This window comes from Emydura macquarii, unplaced genomic scaffold (genome assembly GCF_026122565.2).
Source record: "Emydura macquarii macquarii isolate MOO-44397 ecotype Brisbane River unplaced genomic scaffold, CSIRO-AGI_Emac_v2 contig_2473, whole genome shotgun sequence".
Lineage (NCBI taxonomy): Eukaryota > Metazoa > Chordata > Testudines > Chelidae > Emydura > Emydura macquarii.
The window spans coordinates 15,898,489-15,921,703 of NW_027132610.1; the positions used below are offsets into that span (position 1 = coordinate 15,898,489).

At 40.4% G+C, this 23,215-nt stretch overlaps 1 protein-coding gene across 1 annotated transcript; it reads right to left on the bottom strand.

Annotated features, from left to right (window-relative positions):
* Positions 1-944: 944 nt before the first annotated feature.
* On the bottom strand, positions 945-1,457 carry LOC137163150 (protein FAM200C-like). Its single transcript, XM_067563299.1, has one exon. The coding sequence runs from the start codon at positions 1,455-1,457 to the stop codon at positions 945-947; it is 513 nt and encodes a 170-aa protein (XP_067419400.1).
* Between the last annotated feature and the right edge of the window lie 21,758 nt (positions 1,458-23,215).

A 23,215-nucleotide genomic window follows, 5' to 3' on the forward strand; every position in this document is an offset into this window, starting at 1 on the left:
GATGAGACAGAGCCAGGTGTCTGTTGCCTCCTGCTTGAAAGGAACCTGTCCAAGACACGTCATCTCCTGGTTACTCGCCTTAAGAATTTAGTAACTTTCAGTACAGATACATTCCTTCTTGAATATTATCCACGTATACATTTCATAATGATTATGAAATGGGCTAGTTGCTCTCAGTAAAGACCAAACATATCACCCTCTAGTGAATTATTATGCATATATCAGACTCAGGAGACCCCTCTAAAATCCTATGCATCCCTTATGCCCTCTGTCAGTTCACACCAAGAGGTTCCTGGGTCTCACTGACTCCTCTCCCAAATGCCTTTATACCATGTTTGTCAAGCCCTCAACTAGATGACGCATCTAGAAAGTTTATGTTGCCGTCCTGTAATATAGTTTTGCTGATTTGTGTTAAAAGGAGAATTTGCTTGGAATCTGGCATGGATTTCAGGCACTTTCCTTTCTGATCATTAGAAATACAGAATCATTGGTAATATACAATACAGACTCTTTGAGTGTGAAATAATGTGGTTCACCAACATCACCACAATGAGTAATGATACCCTACATTACAGCTCCATGGGAAATAAGAGGCCTATCTCTATCCCCAAAGATTATATTGCAGTACAGTAAGAGAAACTCTGCTTTGTATTCTCCAGGCAGAAACAAACACAAGCAGCACAAATGATACAGTAGTTGTTAATGTAAAGAAATGCAATTCAGCTAAATTGTCTTTACAGGCCCCTCTCAATCTGTAAACACATTATGACACCAGGCAATTTGATTCCTAAAATCAAGTGAGTTTTTGCAGGCATTGGGTGGATTTAAACAAAACAGGGCTGTCAAAATTTTGAGTTGTGAAATGCCCATGGGCAAAAACAGACATCCCTGGTGTTTAAAGAGATTATAAAAATGAGTATCCAGTTCCCTTGTGTATTCCCATTTTATGACTTATGCAGGCATAGTGTAGAGTCCACATCGTGACTCATTTCGTCAATACATCTTTGAACTGTGTTGTCGCTCAAAGGAATTTTTTTGAGTATATCATATGCAGGTTTATGTAGAACAGTTTTTAAAACCTCCTCAACGGCTGGCAAAATCAGCTGTTCTCCGATAGTATGAGGCTTTCCTGATTTTGCTATGAGTAATGAAATATTGTAAGACGCCAGCAAACCATCGTCGTCTGTTTTTGACGTTGAAGCAAACATGCTGTCTAGCATGATTCTCTTCTGAAGTTTTTCTTTCAGTGTTTTAAAGTATGTCAAATCTTTGCCTGTTTTATCAGGATGCAACCTTCTCAGATGATCCTCCAGCTTGGACGGTTTCATAGCGTCGTTGCTTAAAACTTTGTTGCACAAAAGACACATGGGCAAATGTTTGTCTGACAGTGATGGAATAAAGCCGAACTTCAAATAATCAATGCTATACTGCCTACATTTTTTTTTAGCCTCTGCCATGTTGAGTAGAAGATATCTGTCGACAAAAAACAAGCTATTTAAATCTCATGAGATAAAAAATTTAAAATTAATTGACTGGAGTAAGACCCTATTGAGGCACTTACATTAAAACTAAGTATAATGAAAATTGAAAAAGTATCCGAACAATTCCTACTCCTTTAACACAAAATCTTTAAAAAAACGCCTATACAAACAAAAACAAACCTTAAAAAGTAGGAAATAATTATTTTTTACTATATCTGAAGCATTGATTATTTCTTTAATTTTTTGTTCGAGCATACAATTAGAGTTTTTGGTCATATGTTTTAGCAGGTATTATCTTTATTTGAAATATTTAACTAAAAAATGCGGCCGAGACCGCAATCTGAATGACTAACTAACTAAAAGTTTGTACTTACTTTCCTTAGGCACTCCTAAACAAGATGTTTTTGATTCACTTTGATTTGCATCTGTATTTTGCACTAAATAAAGTTAATATTTTTAACCACTTTTCTGCTCAAAATTCAGAATAGAAATAATCAATGTTTGATTCTAACACTCCTATTTATAATTGCCTAATTTAACATGTCCGTGCAAAAGTTTTGGTCTGAACAAGTCTGGACAAACTTTATTCACTGCGCGCGGTTGCTCGATGCGATGCTGGTATGAAAACTTGTAGAAACTTGTACGTAATCATAGAACACTACGAAGCAGATACCTAAATAATCTTGTGAACCAATAATTATTTGATTTTGTCATATTTTAATAATACGCGGGAAAAATTAGGTTTAAATATCAGCAAGAAATACCGTGATAATTCAAAAAATTACAATTTTCAATAAAAAACATTGTAAAAACTACTATCTTTATTTTTAGAAGCTATATTGTAATTTTTGTGATTTGCAAGAATTATAATAACAAAGTCCAAAACTTATCGTACCTACTCATATAATTAATTATTTCAAATTTAAAATATCTACTTAAAAGTTTACGAAACGGCTGAAATAATGATTTCGGTGGGTGGACCCCCATTTACATACCCCCCAAATTTTTTTGTCGCTGACACAGACCCCCTGAAAGTCGAAATCGACCCCTGGGGGTCGATATCGACCACTTTGGGAACCAGTGGTGTAGACCCTTCCTACAACAACAGAAGGGGATTTTCCATCGATGTAGGTAATCCGGTTCCCCAAGCAGTAGTAGCTAGATTGACAGATGAATTCCTTCATTGACCTAGCCTTGTCTACAACAGGGATCAGCTTAACTATGGTGCTCAAGGGTGTGGATTTTTTGCACCCCTGAGGGATTTAGTGTAGACTAGGCCAGAGTGATACAAGTCTGCAAAAGAAAAAAGCAAAAGATTCCATGGTGGAGCAGTGCCAACCCTTCCAAGTTCAGTTTCAATGGGGTTGCTCTTTCTGCAAGAGTTCATACAGCTTGAAGTTCAAAGAAGGTTTGGGTTTGAACTAACTCTGCTTTACTTTGCTCAAATCTCTTTATGATCCTGTAAGTAAAATACAGGATTGCACAAGTTCTCACTGATTCTCATGGTTGTTCGCTTTTTCTCCAGGGGCAGAAAATTAACTAGCACCCTTATATTGTTAGTGGGGGGAAGCATTGAAGGAGATGGACTGCAGCAAGAAACTGCTCTGGAGAAAACAAGACACAGTTCCTCTTAACTGCACTACAATACCGTCTTTTGGGGCTGTCGATGTTTCTGTGATACTTCCACTGTATACCACTACCTCCTGATTCTCAAGAACTGATGAAGTGTACCTGGATGTAGAGTCTATAAAAAAATTAAGTGGGAAAAGGACATTTAAAAGGAATGTCATGATGCTAAATTATGAAAAACTATAAAAGTTAGGAAAAACTTTTTTGCTAGGAGATTGCTAAAGCACTGGAATGGGTTACCCAAGGAGGTGGTGGAATCTCCATCTTTAGAGGTTTTTAAGGCCCGGCTTGACAAAGGCCTGGCTGGGATGATTTAGTTGGAGTTGGTCCTGCTTTTAGCAGGGGGTTGGACTAGATGGCTTCTTGAGGCTCCTTCCAACCCTGATCTTCTATGAGTCTATGAAATGAAGTTAAATAACAGCTTCCAATACCTGAAAGAATTCGTGAAGGTGTGGGGAGTGAAGGCCTCTATCAGGAATATACATCAACAACATTTTTGCTCTGGCTTTACTGTTACCTCCTCTACCATATATTTCCATATGAGGAAGACTTCTCTTATAAATATTTTAGTGCATCACGTGATATATGCTGAAAGGTAGTATTACTATATATTACATACACAATCACGATAAACAAAGTAAATAGTATATATTAATATATTTTACATTGAAGAGCTGGTCTATTAGTCCAAGGGTCCATTTCTAAACCCCATATGCACATAAATAATATGCCTAAGGATTTTCAGTATTAGAGCTAAAAAAACTGACTAGCACACCAGGAATTAAAAGTACCAGGAACTATTTCAACCAAATATAAGAGACCAATATTTAGTTTTTGTATTACATTGTTATGATACCACTGTGGAAATACAGAAGGCTGTCACTTTACTATGTGGTTTGAAGTTAACACTCTGATCTCTGGAAAGTGACTATTTTTCACATCCTATCACTAGGATAATAGCCCTTTAGAAATCTATTCAGGAATTTCCAGTCTTACACAGGAAAAAACCAAAGTTTAGCTACAAGTAAGTTATTTCCATGAAACATGAAAATAAATATTTCCAGTTTGTCTTACCTTGTCTTTACTGTTATAGTTATATAATATCACATACTAGTTTGACATTTTAAAACATTTTGCAAGACGTTCAACACAGAATTTCTTTTTAAAATATTTCCCTGTATTATATTCTTCACAGTTTCTATTAAAAATTTTTGTCTATTGCAATATGTCAGGTACAATGACATTGGTATCTCTTTCCAGTCCTGTATTTTCTTTAATAGAAGGAAAAGTTCTATTAATTGCCAGAGTGCATAACTTAGATCACAAATATTTAAAGTTTGCATGAAGCTACTTAAAGATTACAGGAATTTGAGATATCTGAATATGTTTACAGTTGGACTGTATGAAAATCTATGGAGAATTCCTTCAGCACTTGACAATACATAAAGAGCCAAACATCTTCAAGAGTTTTGTTTTTCCATTGTAACATACTGTAGGATTATATTACTTAAGACTTAAGACTCCACTCATATTCTGAAAAGGTTTTAAATATTAGCTGTGCGATTTGAAGAATTCCAAAGTAGATGATGATGAATGATCATTGCTTTAGAGTTTTTCACTTGGATTTTACAGTGGTATCTTTTTCTCTACTATAGAAAATGTTTGAGTAGATGGTCAGCAAAAGGCCAACAATCAGTATCAACACAGCAGTTAATTAATATAAGTTTAGTATGGCACCTGAATGACACCTCTAGAAACTACTAGACAAGGCATAAAGAAGCTCAGGATTAACAATGTTGTGGCATCACATTGACATAGTACGGAAGAAGCATCAGTTCAGTGCCAACCACTAAGTAACACAACAGGAGTCAGGTAGGATCAGGATTCAAAAGGTAAAATAGTTATATCAAAAATATTTCTCTCCACCTCTGTTAACATAGTAAAAGGCAGCTGCTTCTGGTGTGGAGCATAAGGAAGTGCAATGTTTCCATGGCTTCCTGTCTGCTTACATTTTGCTCACAAAATATGGTGCATGTGAAACCCATATTTGCAAATGCCTGTTTGCATGTACACATGCAAAAAGGCTACCTGTGCTCACAAAGCTCCTTTAGACAACTATCCATTTTAACATGCATAAATCCCCATCTACAAGAACAAATGTACTTTCCGTGGATCCAAATGTGTATGCACAGTCTGTGAACAGCTCAGGTAGCCACATTTTTGTCCCCATATGTAGCGTTTGGATTGCAAAGCCTTATAAGAATGGCTATTAATTCTTCTGTCTCATCTTAGTTCTCCAATGAAAGGGCCTGTTACTGGTATTAAAGATGAAAGTTGATAAAAACAGAAATAGTCAATTTCAAATTGAACATCCTATTATATGAATGGGAACTCTGTACTAATTGTAATCTGAGTCAAGTACAATAAACATATGGCCTCTCTGCTCTGTGGCTAGAAGATATTTACTACCACCAGGAGGTGGCATCATAGGCTGAATCAAGTTAGCAGTAAAATCAGAAATGGCTAAACTTCAGCACACACAGAAGTTCTGTTTAGCCAAACAAGGTAAGAGAAGTCAGTCACTGGTGCCGTAGGATGGATGGGTGGTGTTTTTTGGCTGATTTTTAGTTGTGTGATTTAGACTGACAAATAATTTCTGGAAATGTGTTGCAGAGCAACATACTAGCATTGGCTGACCTATCTGTTATGAATCATTATGAATTAAGCTTTCTTTTGGTTAGCGAATCTGGAAATGAATCCTGGTTTTTGAAAATACTGTCATTGTTCACAAGTATTCATGGAGTAAATCAGTGTGTGTGTGTGTGTGTGTGTGTGTGTGTGTGTGTACGTAATTGACAAAATTAGTAGTCCGTGGATTATCTGTACACTGCTGCTTTGACTTGCTGCTATTCATGCTCACATAATACTTATTGTACATCTTCCCCGATTGGATCTTTCCTCTTTTCCCCCCCCAAGCCCTGGACACCAGCTATGGGAAGAACCCCTGACTCTTCCACCCCCTTCCCTCACCCCGACCCCTGCCCCAGGAGAACACATCCTACAACCATATGGACTGAGGGAGAACTTCTTGTAGAGGTGGGGACACCAGAGCTACTGCCAGCTTCTGTTCATGCAGTTAGGTTGACTGGCTGAGCTTTGGGATTGGGGGGTAGGAGGAGGGAAGGGCACTGCTTCACAGTCTTTGATGCTTCTTAGGAATGATGTGAAGGGAAGAGGCATTTGTACTGAAGAAAGAGGCAGACTTTCAAAGGGAGGTGAATGTGTTTTCAGTATGACCTGTCAAGGTGGTGTGATCTGGAGTTGCCATACAGTAAGGACAGAGGTCAGTGGATGGGGCAGCATGGCAGAATATTGGATAGTGAGTGTGGGTGGCTGTATGTTGGAAGATATAGAAAGACAATGTGAGGGGGTTGAATAGCGAAGTAGGAAGCATTCAATTAGGTAAGGGACAATATGCTCTGGCAAAGGTTCTAATGGTTTGAGAGACGGTTTTGTACATGTTGGTTGGGTTTGGGAGGGGGGATTATTTTGTTTAATATATTTTATTTTTGTATAATTATTTTGCTACCTAAGTAACAGCATGAACTTCTCTCGTTCACCCATCCTCATTTTTTCCCTTCTATTGTTTTAGCTCTCACCTGTTCTATCACGACAAGTGTCATAAACTGCACTCTTTGGGACAGGCACTAAGTCACCTTACATTGGCACTACCACAATAAAGATAATTAAAGAGAACTAATGATAATGAACAACTGGTCTGAATTTTCAGGGAGATTTTGCTAAAATTCATTACACTGTTAAGATTTTCAAAAGCTTTCCCAGTATATGGTTTCCCAACAGAAGAGTCATCACGAATAACAAATATGGGCCTACAAGTTTTAATAAACCAAACTATGATTTCTTATTCATTAAAATATTCACAGTTCAGATTTTTACTTTATAACTCATTCTAATTCCCAATACTTTGACTACCATTTTTCTATGAAATTTCTAATATGTACTTCCACTAACTACTCAAATATTTCCTTGCTAAAATTTTTACTGCAGTGCTGGCCTAATCAGACAAGGTGCAGTCTCCATTCAACATAATTCACCTCATTGGTGTCTCAGACAATATCCTTTAACAGAGAACTTGTCTGTTCACTAGACCTGATGATTTCTTATTATCCTGCAACAGCAGCTATCTGGAACTCCTCCAGAACCATATTACAATACAAAATTCATTGAAAAATTGGGACAGCAATCAATTAGAGCGTTCAGGTTTTTTACTGTAGTATGATAGCTGAGAAACAGTAGTCTGGCAGGTTTGTCAGCTTTCTAAAAATAGCCCAGATTGCAGTGGTAGTGGACTGCCTGCAAAATGATTCCTTCACATCTGCTCTGTGTCCAAACAAGGATCAGTTGCATAATGGTTAAAGACCAGGTGCTAGCAATACCTGGAACAATACAGAGGATGATAAATATATGACAAATTATACAGGTATAGTGTAGTAACTATACCCATAATAGGTACACCTAACTATTAATTTGGCTATGAGCATACCATTCCTTGCCATTGATAGAAGACATTTTTGTCAGTCATATTTACCTGGAGACCAGAAAAATCTCCCAGACTATAGACTGATCTAGCTATCTGAAGGTAAACACTTTAAATAAGAGGAGGTGCTGTAGCGATGGATAGCTCTTCAAGGTATCGTCCTATTCCCAGCAGCATTGCCTCTGTCTTCCTCAGAGTTTAATCTCACCCAGCTCCCTTTCATCCACTTGAAATCCTGGCCCAGGCTTGATATCTGGACAATAGTGATATCAGAGTCAAATGAGTGAGCTATAATGTAGAGCTTGTTTGACAGTTTCATTGGGTATGTTTCTTATGCTCAGGATGGAATTTAGCAAGAGATGCTCCAACCCAGAATAGCTTCGTGACTAGGGCACTCAATTGGGATGTAGGACATGCAGATTTAAGTCTATCTCTTATTTATTTTAAGTGGAAATAGCTACAATAGGAGAGATTGAAAAATACCCTAAAACAACTTAGTTATATGAAAAGAAATGTCTTCCCTTTGTCAGTGATAAGAGTAGGTCATCCATCAATGCAACTAATGTAGTTTCCATTTTATGTTTTGCTTTGATTCCTGCTTTGAAGGGCTCCAAGATCTTGGCACTGTATAGATGGAGCTGAAGATAGCTTTTTTAGATGACTATTCAAGTGCACCCAATAAAGGGAGGTTGGATACCAGATGGGAATTTGAAAGGTCCAGAATTAGTTTCATAAGTACCAGTCAAACTATGTTTTTTGTTGTGGTTTGGGTTTTTTTCAGAGTTGGTGGTTTCTTCTTTCAGAAAGGTCATTCTCCAGGCTCACCTGCTGGTAGAGAGAGTTGTCTTTTACTAAATGCAAAGGGTCTGGATCTCAGTCACCTGTGGTGAATCAGATATTTTGTAGTGCTCCAAAAGTGGTGTGTGAACAGACCATAGATGGGGAAAGAGGGAGGGATGTCTCTAGTCCTAAGGTTGGTGTAGGTTTCCTGTTGTCTAGTGATATTATGCCAGATTGACAATTCTTCGCAGTCTGTTCTGCTGGTTTCCAGATTAGTTCAACAGCAATCAGTTGGGGATGCAGCTAACTAAGTATCCTGAAAAGTTCTGCTGGTTGTGATGTAGCAGCTGCAGTGAGGTAAGGGGGAAAATGAACTCTGCTTCTACCACATCTGTGGAAAAAGAACTGTAGGAGACTCCCCTCCATCTTCATTCGTCTCTTTGCAGCATTTGATACCACTGATCACTCCCCCTCTTCACCCTTTCCTTCCTTGGCTTTTTGTGGACCCGGTTCTGATTCCATCACTTTTCCCTTTCAATATCTCTTCTGTGAGTCCTCATTCCCCCACACACTCAATCATCCTACCCAGTCTCTGTGAATGGAAAAGAGGAAGGAACCCAAGTCTAAACTTCTCTGGATGTCTTGTCCTGTTTACACAGCCCCAGCTATGACAACTCCCAAATGTGCCTCTGTTCACCTGACCTTCCTTTCTCCTTCCAGTCTTGCATATCTGAGCAATGGTCCCCTTAGGCATTACTGTAAACCAGAAGTTCTGAAACTGTGGGTCGTGACCCCTCAGGGGGTCGCAAGTTTATTAAGGGGGGGGTCATGAGCTGTCAGCCCCCATACATGCTGGTAAGGATGGCATGGCATGGGGGTGTCATCACTTTTGTGGAGGCGGTTGTCACAGCCTGACATATTTTCAAAGGGGGTCCCAGAAAAAAAAGTTTGAGAACCCCTGCTGTAAACCAAATAAGTAATCTCTCTGCCAACCCACTACCAACTCCTATTTTTTCCACCCATTCCCTCTCCTCCATCTCCTCTTTCCACCACTGTGGACCACAGCATTATCCCCTCCATCTCTCTGGTTTAAAACTTTGGGATTTTATTTGATTCCTCCTTCTTTCTTCTCATACATTCAGATTGTAAATGAGTTCTGCAGCATTATCCACTATGTGATATTGAAAATCCAAACCTTTCTTTCTGTTCTGACAGCTAAATCACTTGTCCATTCCTTAGTCATCTCCCATCTTAAATTTTGAGACTGTACCAGATTAATCTCACAAAACTCAAAATTAAAAGATTGCTTATTTTTTGTATGTTTGCTATGTTTTTATTTCCTGTGTTAAAAGAAAATTGCAACAGTTAAGATAAGATTTTATCATATTTAAAATATGTAGATTGGTCTCTGTATGTTTTCTAGTGTTCTGCCCAGTCAGTTTTTAAGTATCTCAATTACTGGGACTTGTATCACTTACCTTGGGAAGCCAATTCCGCCCCTTAACAAATCTTATTAACAGGAATAGTGAGACAGGCTGACATTCAGCCTACATTTTCCTCTAGTCTAAATTTCATCCCAGTACTTGTCCACTTAAATCATCCTTAGTAATTCTTCCACTTTCTTGGCATTGGTATCTCTCAGGTATTTCTAGACTGTTATCATGTCCTCCCTTTAGTCATTTCTTAGCCAAACTATACATCTTTCTCTTAATGTTTCCTCATAAATCAGTCCTTCCCTCTGATCATTTTTATTGCCAGTCTCTGAGCCACCTTCAATTTCTCTATCTTTCTGGTAATTTAATTCTCAGAACTGAAGCCTATATTCCAGTATTTTGTGACATTAATTGCATTGTTAGATAATGGAGACAAAAGATATTGCAATTATCTATTGTGTTTCCATATTAAGAGTTGAAATGCTAAGATTAGAATTCAGTGGCATACCTTTTAGAAAGCAAAGAACCATCTGCATTCCATTCTTAAATAGAGCATATGGAGAATGCTCGTTGCAACATGTACATATTTACAGTGCATCATGTCCCCAGCTAGATTGTCAGTTATTAAGTGTATCATCAGATAATATGCACGTACTGTAGTTTTGCAATTATTCCATAAAAAGCAAGAAATGATGATATAGTGAAATATAATATTGTCTATGTAATTATCTGGAAACCTTCCAAAAGAAGTTAAAGGAGAGGCGCCGTCAATTTAAACAAAAATGCTTAAATGTGACGCTTAGGGAAAGTCAATCTAATGCAAATAGGAATATTTAAACTGTTAAAACATTTTTTCTTGATGTAAATATTCCCCTTCAGTGTCTGCAACTCAGACATCACAGCTTTCTTCTGGTGTAGTGAGAACCAGAATATGAAACTAGCTAGAAACAAAAAACCAAAAATCCATAGTCTATTGTCAAAACTAAGTAAAATGCAAAAGGTAAAAAGAATCAACAATTTCCCATTAAAATACCACAATGAGGTATCCAAGATTGCACTGTTTCACTGTATATAGAATAGGTTATCCCTCTGAGATCTCATATATCACACTGTGACAACCCGGATAAATTCTGACTCTCTAATGCTGACCATTTTAAAGGGTAAAAAGCAAATAAAATGTTTAAAATGTTTCCTTTGTCACAAATCTGAGGTCTTTTTTTTTTAAAATAATGCTGGCAAGAACTTCTTCTGTAATTTTAAAGACTCTTAACCTTACTGAGAATGAACACTTAACTATCTGGGCCTTTATATTTTCTTAAAAACAAGTTAAAAATGGCTTATTTAAATTTTTTTAAAATTGGGGAACCCACAAAGAGCTAACAACCTTGAAACTTTTTACCACACTGCATGGTGCTTTCTAGTTCCAAGAAAGCTACATGAAAATGTAAAGTTGCTTTGTCTTAAATCTGATACCTGGACCTTTATTACTATTTATCTATGCTATTATTGTAGCACCTAGGAGTCCCAGTCATAGATCAGACCCCTTGGTGTTAGGTCCTGTATAAACACAGAACAAAAGAAAGGTTGCTGCCCCAGAGATTTTACAATCTAAGTACAGGATCAGAGACAACAGAGGAAGACAGACAGGGGAGTACCAGGAAATAACGAGACGTTGATCAGCGTGAGAGGCAGGAATACTCGACAACTAAACTTTTATTTTCTGTGTGGACCATATTGCAAACAACCACTTCAGAACCAGAAACAGAACCAGAACAGAACACATATTTTGGTAACTGAACAAACCTTCATTGTGTGTTCCCTGTCCAATTAGCATCAGAGACAGTGTCAATTTGATCACTAAAATGAAGTGATAAGGCTCATAACTGGTGATGAAATGAAGCAGCAGGATTCAAGACTGATTTGAGAGCTTGAAACCTGGGACATATTAACATGATATTTTAGGCCCAAATTGAGACTTTATCCAATTGCCACTACAGTGTTTGGTAGCCAGAATGTGATTATGTGGGGTGAAGAAACCCTGCATGGTCTGGATTGAACACATTTGCAACTAACCAGCTCCTGCACAGTCAGCTGAAGTCTTGAATTCTATATATTCACATTTCCCAGAACACTTCCAGGCAATCCCAAACTCTTGTCTGCAGTATAATGGGCTTTGAAGCATATTCTAAATTTTCAGTGAGAGTGTTTCTAATCATTTCAATGCCATTTGGATCAAGTTTATCATAAAGCTTGTTGGTATCCTTCTAGGTTATATATAAATGTGCAATCTACTATATTAGTGATAGCTTAATGATAATTGCCAGATAGGAGTCTGTCATTTTTATTGTTTGACAGATTCATATTAGTTACTCACAAAACTATCTTACTTGGCTCTTTGGAGCTTTGAAAATTAAGCCATTAGATTGGGTCTATATTGATTCCACCCCTGTAAAACATATAGACTAACCACAAACTAGATTGTACATTGGATAGACTAACAAATCATTGGTGTGTGGGTGCCTAACTCTCCTGTCTATATAAAGGTACCATTAGCTGTAAGAATTACTAACTACATCCGTTTGCCTATCCAAAGCAAAGTTTCGTTTATGATGAACTCCACTAGTGCTGCGTAGGTCAATTGCCTCTATATACAGACCAGAGTTTCCGGTACTGAGGGAAAGGGCAGTATACATAAAAATATTAATCAAAGGTATCCTTTGCCATTGTTATAAAGATAAAAGAAAAATCTAAGAAAAGACTTCTTTATAGTTCTCTGTATCAGCCAGAAAATGGTTTTAAGCTGATGTAAATTTTTTCTGGTACTATACAATAACAAGCACAGTCTTGGTTAAGGAATGTAATCCAGAGATAATCTCTGATTGTGTGCTTGTGGCTATTTAACATTTGATGATTACTGTAGATACACATACGAGGAAACCTCTCTAAACTGCAGGAGTCCATATGTGATTGCTTATCTAAAGAGAGTTCAAGCAAGGTCAAATACACTCATATCCAAAGGAATATTTGCTGCAGGTACCAAAGAAAGGAGACACCTCTTCCTCCTTTGGCCTCCGGGGATGTACTTTGTGATTGAAACATCTTCGTGGTTTCATGCCAAGTAAGCAAGAAAAACATGCAGGTTTTGAATTGTTCCTTAAAAGACTTTTTACAACCATGTCAAATGATCCAGGCTTATGTGAGTCTTTTATTGTTGGTTTTGATGATGTACAAGTCTAGTGCAGATCTTATCAAACACTGTGGCACCACACTGAACAAAAACCATCTTGTAGTTTAATCTGTCCCATGTTTACAAATGTGATAGACAACGTCCAGCCTGTCTGATAGGAGTTACCTGCTGTAAAACTACTGGAGGTTTAAATAATTGGTGCTTTGTATGTGTATTCCTTCCAGAACTTCTTTGTGTGAGCTACTCTGACTGCAAAGGGTCTACCTCCATTTGCAATGATAACAAAGCAGTTAATATTAGAATGGCTAACCCTAATGACAGAGGCATTGAAGTGAGGGAAATGGCTATTAACCCCTCCCCCTCAACAAATAAACCTTCATGCAAATTGTTTAGAAATGTGGTATTTTTAAAAGAAATATTTTATCTTGCTCGTTCATCCATGCCCTACCTACCTAGCAGGTATAAATACGCATGACTGCTCTGCAGAACCCCCTACTTATCACTGGCAGCTCAGCGGGTACCCATCCTCTATTTCTTTTGTCTGCTGGGCTCTTCAGCATACAACTAATACATACAACTGGAGTCATATCATAAACCTCTTCTCAGACTCGTTTATTGTACATAACTGAAGTACAGTCTCTTCCCAGCCTCTTAGTGGGACAAACACTCTCCAGGCAAATGCAATTCCTCTCCTCTGAGGTCCGTTTTATATTGTCCACCACCAACGCAAATGTCATCCTCCATGGCTATATCCCCCAGCTCTCTTGCCTTTAGAGCTGTGAGGATTCCCCAGGGCCTCCTCCCTGGGCTGCAGGCTCTCTGATTTCCAAGCTTACAAGATTACTTCCTTTACGAGCTCAGTCCCTGCTCAGCGAGGCCTCCAGCTGGTCCTGGTCCAATTGGTTCATGGTCCGACTCCTCCCTCATCATCATCTTCTGGGGCTGCTGCTGGGTCTTCCATGCATTTGATCACTGAGCTCCCACCTCCATTTATTTTTCTTCCTGATTTCTTCCCCACAGCTGGGGTTAGTTAGTTATTATAACTGAACCTCCCTTTCTAGGAGGCACTCAGTCCCTTATAATGCCTGGGTGTCTTCTTATTAATCAATTAGGTAATTAGTCCAGGTGTACTGGCCCCAGCTCCCTTTTAAGGTCCCAGTCACCCTGTGACAATGGGCAACATAGATTCATAGAGCCTCAGGTCAGAAGGGACTACTGTCATCTAGCCTGACCTCCAGTATAACATAGGCCATAGGACTTCCGTGAATTAATTAATGTGATTGCATGGACCCGGGTGTGCTCCTGAAGGCATTAAGTCTCATGAAATATCCTCCTGATGTTCCAGACAGTGCCAGGGGAGTATGAAAGGCTGTGGCATGCCTGTAGGATGGCACAGAGAACTCCCCTATCTGAGACCCATTGGCTCTGTGAGTTGAAGCAAAGGGTGGTGCTGAGTCATGTGTTCCTCTGCTCTCTGCAATTTACTCAGAGAAGCGGTCCCTGAATTGCCCTGCCTCTTAGCACCGAAATGGTGATTTTCTTGCACTGGGGTGTATCTTCTCAAAACTGTTTTAATAGTTTCCATTTTCAAAAGAGCTATTTGGGTAAAGGCCAAAAGAGGAGGCAAAACACAAAAGAAAAACAAAACATAACTCTTCATTTTCTTCTGACTCCTTCTCCATGACCAGGCTGTCTGGCCCCTGCCACATGAGCCCACGTCTGCGTGGAATTACAGAGAGAGAGAAAATGAGAGAGAGAAAAATGCATGTTCAAGGCATTACTCAGCACAATTGTATGTTAACAATGCACCAGATAAACTTGCTTCTAGATGTAGTCCATTGTAGAAGCTGGTGGACTGATCTATTGGGGGTAATATAAAGTAGCTAGAGGGTAAAGCAGTAGGGTGGTTCTTATCCAGGTACACAGTGAGAGATGTAAAAGTGAAAAAAATATACAGGCTGTTGGTGAATAAATCTCTTTATTTTGAGATGTCACTTACAAAACTCCACTGTCAGCAAGAGTGTGGGAATGTGGGTAAACATGGCTTACCCCATTTGTTGCTAACTTATACAGTAGCATCCTCTAGGCATTTTCCAAATGCTCAAGGACAGCATCTGCTCCAAGGAGCTCACAATTAAAAGATAGATAACATAAACAGAAGCTGGGGAAAAGGGAACAGGAAACCACTGTTAACTTGAACTTGGAAATCAGTGAATGTGTGAGGGATAGCTGATCACTTTTGGCAATATGTAGAGCAAGCAGAGGAAACACCTGTCAGGAATGATCTAGGTTTACTTCGTCCTAACTCAGGGCATGGCACTGGACGAGGTGACTTCTTGAGTTTCCTTCCAACCCTGTATAGCAAGGTGCTGTGGCCTTCCTCGGAGCCTGTGTCCGAGGAAGGGTCGCGACACCCCTCCTGGACAAAACCAGCCCCTGCAGGCCAAGCCACCCGGAAGCAGAGGGGCGGAACCAGAGCCAGGAAGGGAAGTATAAAAGGCTGGCCCAGCAGCTCAGTAAGGGGGAAGCTACCGTTGGAGGCAGACATGTCTTCCAAGATGCTGCAGTCTAGGCCTGTCCCTGGCTGTTTGAAGCAACTGTCCCACTGACCGGAGCCTCCAAAGCCTGACTGGATTGCTGGGCCCAAGTGACTGGAGAGAGCCGCTGGACTCTAGTAGTTGGGAGCAGCTACCTGAGCCCACAAGGTGGGAGAGACCCCCTGAGGTTGGCCTTGACCTGGAGGAGCTGCCTGATGTGGGGGACCCACAGGAGCGGACTGAACCTCGTGGACCGGAGGAACCCCTGGGGCCCTGTGACCTGGAGGAGCTACCCTCCACTGATGACTCTGAGGAGTTTCCAGACCAGCTACCAGTCAATGGTGAGGGACTCACAGGACGTCCACTCGCCATCTACCCCAGCGACTGGGAGGGAGACACTTGGAGGCAGGTACCCAGGGACTGGGTGGGAGGAAGTAGCCCAGGGACAGCCAACTAGAGAGTGGCTGAGTGCGTGGCCAGACCAGTCAGCGTATTGCAGCTGGATCCCTGCTGACTCAGTAGCAAAATGCTTTGCCGTTGATAGGGCCCTGGGCTGGGATGCAGTGGAGTTGGGTGGGCCTGCGTCCCCTTCCCCTCTTCCCTAACCACCCAGGGAGTGCTTGGCTTCCTCTGAGTGCCCAGAGGCTACTGAGCTTTACCAGCCCCGCCTGCCTATAAGGCCAGGGGCTTTAGACTATTTCACCTGCCCTGCCCACTTTAGAGCCAGGGGCTATTGACTCCTTCACCAGACCTGCCCAGCTTGCAGGCCGGGGGCTGTAGACTACTTTGCCCGCCCCACCTGTTGGAAGGCCGGGGGCTATAGATTGCTTCTCCTGCCCTGTCCGCTGACGGCCGGGGGCAACAGACTGCATATTACACTCTCCCAGCTTGAGGGCCGGGGTCTGTCAACTGTGTACCTTGCCTGCCCACTTGAGGGTCGAGGGCAACAGACTGCTTTCCAGCCCCGCCTTCTTTGAGGGCCGGGGGCTATAGACTGCGTGTGCTTGCCAGCCCCGCTTAAGAGTCAGGGGCTAAAAACTACTTTGCCTGCCCCACCCTGCCTGAGGGCTGGGAGCAATAGACTACTCGCCTGCCCCACCTGTTCGAAGGCTGGAAGGTCGTGGGTGCTTTATGAGCCCTGCCCTACGTGAGGATCAGGGGCTACTGACTGCAAGAAAAGCCTGCCCCGCTTGAGGCTGGGGCTAAAAGACTCATAAGCCGAGAGCTTTTTCCCCTAAGACAAAGGCGCTATGGCCTTCCTTGGAGCCTGGGCCCGAGGAAGGGTTGCAACGCCCCCGGCTGGACTGTGCCACCAGCCTACACCCTTTGTGTATATGATTCAATGATTGCCACTTAGAAATCTCTGAAAAACAGCAGAAAATTGAGTTACATCAAGACAAGGAAGAAATAGAATGCTAAGCATAATTTTGAATGTAACCACATTTCTTATTAATGAACCTAACCACATTTCTTAGCGGAACCAGTGTAAATATTCACTGAATAACTTGGATGCATAACTTTAAATCTATAGGTGGCTTGCAAACTTGCTATGTTTATCTGCATTTAGTGGTGGCTGGTCAGATGGTACTGTTTCTGCTCCTTGACTGGATGGGTGATACTTTAACAAGAGAAAAACAAATGATGAGTGTGTAGTAAAAATGCATTTTGGAAATGAATTATAAAACTATCAAGATTTGCATGTATTGCAGTGAATATCAGCAGTTCAGATATCTGGAAATAATGAATAACAGGGCACAGTGAATTAAAGTGCTGACTTTAAAACTTGATTCCTCATACAACAGCTATCATGCTTCACATCACCAGTACTCTTCTAGGATTGGGGACAATATACCCTCCTTTGTGGGTATGCTAGTGATATTCACTTATAGTGATTCTCTCAAAGATGGGCTGTGAGAATTCCATGAGTCATACTGAAAGATTTATTTTCTGTTTCTTCTTTTCCCATATTCTCTGATACACCAATAATTCTTAATTTTTTCATTATGGCCTCATTTTTATTTCAAGGACATCAGTCTAATTTTGTTACTTTATTTTGCTATAAAACCACTTCACCCAGATGTGGAATTATCTAGATGGAAACCCTCATGTCCATATTTTTTTTCCTTTGATTTCTTATCCATTAATTTAAGCATGTCTTGAGGTGTATCAGATCAATTATCAAATATATATAACTTTTTAGTTACCGTTATGAAATAAGAGAGTCACATATAATGTGGCTTCTGCCATTATACAGGTCCAGGCTGGGGTGGCTGTCTTCTATCTTTACTAGTCACTGAGCAGGATTTAAAATAGGTTGGTCTATTTGGTTTAGGCATTTCAAATGAACATACCACCCACAAGAAAATTCCTATTAACAGTTACAAAGCATAATCACCTCTCCTCACCACTGCCTCCCTTCAGCACCCTGTAAATATGCATACGCTTGACTTTTCTTTAATGCAATGTTTGGAAAGTTGTTCCATGAGGCCATGTTGACTATATTTTGCATCACTCAAATATGACCAAGAATGGAGCATTAGGAAGGCAGAATAGATTGGGTAGCATTGTAATTTAAACCCTCAGTACTTTGAGGTGCTAGTATAAAGTTATATTGTTGGAGACCCATCTTGCTACCCCTGACATCTCCCAGTTTATGTGCTTGGAAGGCTCTGAGTGCAGCAGAGCTAGTGCAGTTGCTCTCTGTGGGCTCAGGAGTTGTGGAGCAGACCCATAAGGTCCACAATTGTGCATGCCATGAAGGACAGTTCTGTGGGGATCTGTCGGCATAAAAATATGGGAATGGGATCAACAGTGCCAGTCCTTGACATTGGATCAGTGACTAGGCTGATTGACCAGCCATTTTTCCCATGGAGCAGAGGCAGATGGACGTTGGGGCAACTTCTTTGCCACAACACACAGCCTCAGGGACAGAATTCATTCCCTATTGCCTCCCTGTAGAATCTCTCAGTGCACAGCCTGGCCATTCAGGGTGTGCACTGGGCTAATGGTTTGACCCCTAATTAGTGAGGCATGTGAAACTCAGTCTTTCGACCTATAACCTTCAACAGATATCAGAGATGTATCCTTTTTGGCATTTAGCCTGTCGATTATACTCTTGTTAGTGTGTATTATACAACACAATCACAACTCTGGTATTTAGGAATGATCTACTTTCTTATTTTATACATATCCCTGGAGAGAAGAATCTAATAAGAGACTAGTACGTAAAAGAATTTACTTTACCACACAGTGACCTTTTTCTTTTAAAAACTCATTAAAGAGCTAAGGTCCTCCTAGTAAACGTTTCTAGTAAAATGTAAGGTTTTTGTTGGTAATGAAACCTATTTTAAAAGCATGATATTGTTTAAATATCCTGGCAGGTTTGTCAGAAGTATAAAGGTAAGGGGTTTTTGGTTAAAAAAGTCAAACAGCAGAAGCTCTGAATCGATATACCAAGAATGATATAAAATATGCACCTGAAATAGTACAGGAGTTGTCTAAATTTCCTTTCAACAGCCCAAGTTTCTAGGCACGAGAGCAGGCATTAATTGATGCTACATATTATAGGCATTACAAGACATGAAGTTCAGCTGTTATAATGGAACATAAATCTTTCTAGAGGCTTTCCTGCAGCACAATGAATTGTTCTATCACTTGAACGTTTGAGAAACTGGGAGCGCTGAGAACCTGTTCCTTCCTATTTATATACATAGAGAGACCACAGTACTAAACGACCAGTGTTGTCACATGTGTTCTCAAAGGGTTGGACACTTGTTGCCTGATGAAAGAGAGGGTCTGAACACAACCCCATTATTACTGTACTGTGCTGAAGCTTTGGACTAAGGTGGCACAAATTAAGGGCATCCACAGAAAGAGCTTTACAAAGCGATGATGTTTTCATTTGACAGGAAAATTCCAGACCACTACGGCAACAAAAATGTCAGTCAGTCTTTACAGGCTTCTAATGAACCTGCACAGGCATTTCACTGCAGGAACAGAGCTCTGAGGATTTGCATACTGAGTTTCTTTGAATGTATAGTGGGAAGTCAGCCAGAAGAGACTGGTCAAGCTTTAGGCAGAAACTCTACCATGAAAGAGGATAATTTTAGGGATAAACATCTATCTTATTCTAGTAAAATTCTTGGTTTGGTAGTGAAAGAAAATTATCTTTACCATCATCATATGACAGGTTCTGCGGGGGAGGAGGAGTTAATGCATTCAGATTATTTTTGCATTACTGCTTAATGAATTGCATTGGATAGGTGTTAAGAAAAACCCTCTGTGATTCAGGGAACCCTTCACACTGCCAGCTAGCAGGAGGCACACAGGAGGCACACCACACCATACCATACCTCTTACAGGGCCTGATACTCTCATGGCCAAAGTTACTTTTGCTACATTCTATATCTAAAAGATGTTATGTAAGGTATTGATTGCAAACTGGGGACATGCTGGTCATTAATATTATTCGGGGATGTATGTTTGGGAGGTGTATAAAAGAGTTATAGGTTTTATAGGAAGTTATAGGTGTGTACTGGAAATATGTTTCCTAAAATGTGTTCAGCAAACAGTGCCTAAGCCCAGCCTGTCCTAGACAAAAGAATGTTGTTTTGCCTACTTGACTGTGTCTTCAGTGTAAATTAGGCAAGGCGAGACCAAAGACAATGAGCAGTACATTTACATGTGAGGTAAATGAAGCCATCAGGCAAGCCAAGGGGGGCATGGCCACTTATCAAGACAAGATATGGGGGCTGAACCCCCAGGAAGCCTTCCTACTTCTTGTGACAGGGGCAATGGACTTTGGGAGATACAGAAATAGACAGCCATTTTGGCATCCAGCACTGGATGGACACGAGGCCAGGGATCTTGAAATCGGAGTAAGATGGGTCCTTCAGCAAAGGGAGCTGAAGTCTCCAGGAACTGAGCTATAGGTGAGAAATCTGCTTAGACAAAGATTGTAACTTGCTGAGGTTAAGTTTTTTAGTCACTAGAAAACACGTTTTGTTTGTAACTTTCCTATCTCTTTCACACTTAATCACTTAAACCTATGTTCTTTGTTAATAAACTTATTCTTTTATTAGAAAACCATCTCAGTGCCATGTATTAAACTGAAGTGTAGGTCTTCTGCTAAATTAACAGGCTGTTGTGTGTACTGTCTTTTTGGAGGCAGCAAACTTGATAACTTCTGTGAGAGTCCAGTGAGAGGGACTGGACACTGCAGAAAGGCATCGCTAAGGAACACGGGAATGCTAATTGTTACCTGCAAGGCCTGGTTTGGATGTCCGAGACCTGAAGAGTTTGCTGGCAAGGCAGATGAACTGGTGCGTCAGTGAGCTGACACATAGCTTCGCAGCAGCAAACCTCATTCTTGCTGAGGTACAGTGATAACATGGTAGTTCACAGTTCTGGGTGGCCCAAGCAAGACATTACACCCTCGTCTGCATGCAGTTACCCAGCATAGTGGTGAATGTTGGGATAGACTCAGAACAACAATGAAAATAAGATGAAGCATAAAGGTGACTGGCTGAGAAAAATATTGAAAATGCTAAGATGGGGAGAGAGACTGCATCTTCTACATTTGGTCTGTATAGTAACGTGCAAGAGCCACATTTTGCCAGAAGGACTGCAATTTACTGGCACTAAGTGCATGGGGGGGGTAGTGTCTGGGGTTTGAGTCACACTTTATGCCAATGCTCGCATCAGGTCATCTGTGAAATCCTTTCCCAGCTCCCTGCCCACCCTCTAACTTGTGAATACAGCAACTTCATATCCTCGACCCACCGTTCAAGATACGTGTATTACCATGTTTCCAGCTTTCTTGTTTTGTTTTGTTTTTTTAATTTGGTGTTGCAATGGTTTTAACCACCAATAGACCATGCTGAGGACAAATTTTGGCTCCTCCAGTGACATTGTTTCCTTCTCCTGTTGGAAGAAGCTTCTGCAGAGCACACTCAGGTGTGTGTGTGTGTGTGTGTGTTAATGGACTGAGATATTGAAAATGTTCTGAAAGTCATTTAGCAATCCAATCCTATATGCGTACAGTATGTTAAATCAAGTTTTGGGGGTATGTAATATAATTTTTTTCTGATGTATGTCCTGCATCTGATAAGACAAACCCCTGGGGTCAGATTGCCATGTTCAGATATGCATGTTAAAAGGGAAACTCTGGGCCTGAGTCATCACCATTTTACACCAGCAGAAACATCGAGTGACTCAGTGGTGAATCAGGCTCAATGTGTGTTTATTTCACACTTTTTTCCATAGAATTGGTCCTTAAATCGCCATCACTGCCCCTTATCCATCTGCCATCCTCTCCCTCCCATTGTCCCTCCTTCTCTACTCTTCCCAGCAGCCAATGATGAATATGTTGAAATTATGAATTAAATTTTCAGCTGAATTCCATCAGTGTTCACCTCCACTTAGAAAGGGATCCATGGACAGGAAAAGCCAGGGAACAGAAGAAGGTGTAGGAGTCCCCACAGCTGGGTCATAGACACATAGCATCTGTCTAGAGGAGGCCAAACCTCTAGCAAATCCCCTGATATCTGTGCAGACCTTGAGACATTTTTGAGGATCTGCCCATTCCACGAGGGTCAATTCCCATACCTCTCCTTCCAATAATGGAACAGTTTGGGGGAAACTCTGCAGTGGGAACTATACAGTTTTCTTTTAGCCCCTATAGATTATTCTACAGGAAGGTGGTTGTGGGTGATCTGGATCATAGAATTCTTGTGCAATGGAAGTACGTAATCCTTTGAATAATGTGCACATACTATAGGTATATACCTGAACATACAGGAAAGACTGTTTACAATGAACTCAGATGCGAGTCCCCATTTAATAAAGTAGATTGAAATTTTCACCCTTTCCCAGACATTTAGTGAAAATACCACTTGTTCTGTGAAACAAATAATTTTACCCTAAGACAATTTCCCTACTGTCTAAGTATTCACTCTGGATAGCTGTTGGGAAAATACCAGTTTTTGAATGGTTAATATCTGGCAGTGGGGTTCCGAAAACAGGCTTTGCCTACAGCGTTTGCAGCCTGCCTCACTTTCTTTCACTTTCTGCCATTTAAAACCGTCGGTATAAGCATAGTTTGTCAAGAGCAGAGGGATTTTTCCATTTGCAGTCTATAGACTGTGCGCTAATCTATTGCCGTCATAGCTTAAGTAGAGAAGGTAAAAAGGTAAAATAAAGTAGAGGAACATGTTTGGTGTTCTTATTTCCCCCACCCCCAAATCGCTTTGTATCATAGTCCCGTGTACATAGCTAGGGGGCAATGATTGCTTCAGCCCCTTTTCTCCAAAAATATTAAGATTTTCAGTACCAAAAAAAAAAGCATGCAATGGGTAAAGTTTAACCAGAAGTTCACCAAAAAAAAAAAAAAAAAAGTCAAACTGTCTTCTTTTAGAGGATATCCTTTCATTAAGTGGCTCCAGGTTAAATTTATATCTATCTTGTAGGATTTTTTCCCCCATTCTTTTTAAGGGGAGATTAATCTTAAACCCAGTGAATTCACATGTCAGAGCTATGTTATTTAAACTGCTGAAGTACGGCTTCTTTGTGAATTCAAGGCACTGTCTATGGTATCTAACTTTTTTATTGAC

Bases quoted from the DNA above. Each gene is read 5' to 3' on its own strand.
- LOC137163150 (XM_067563299.1), bottom strand. From the start codon at position 1,457: ATGGCAGAGGCTAAAAAAAAATGTAGGCAGTATAGCATTGATTATTTG.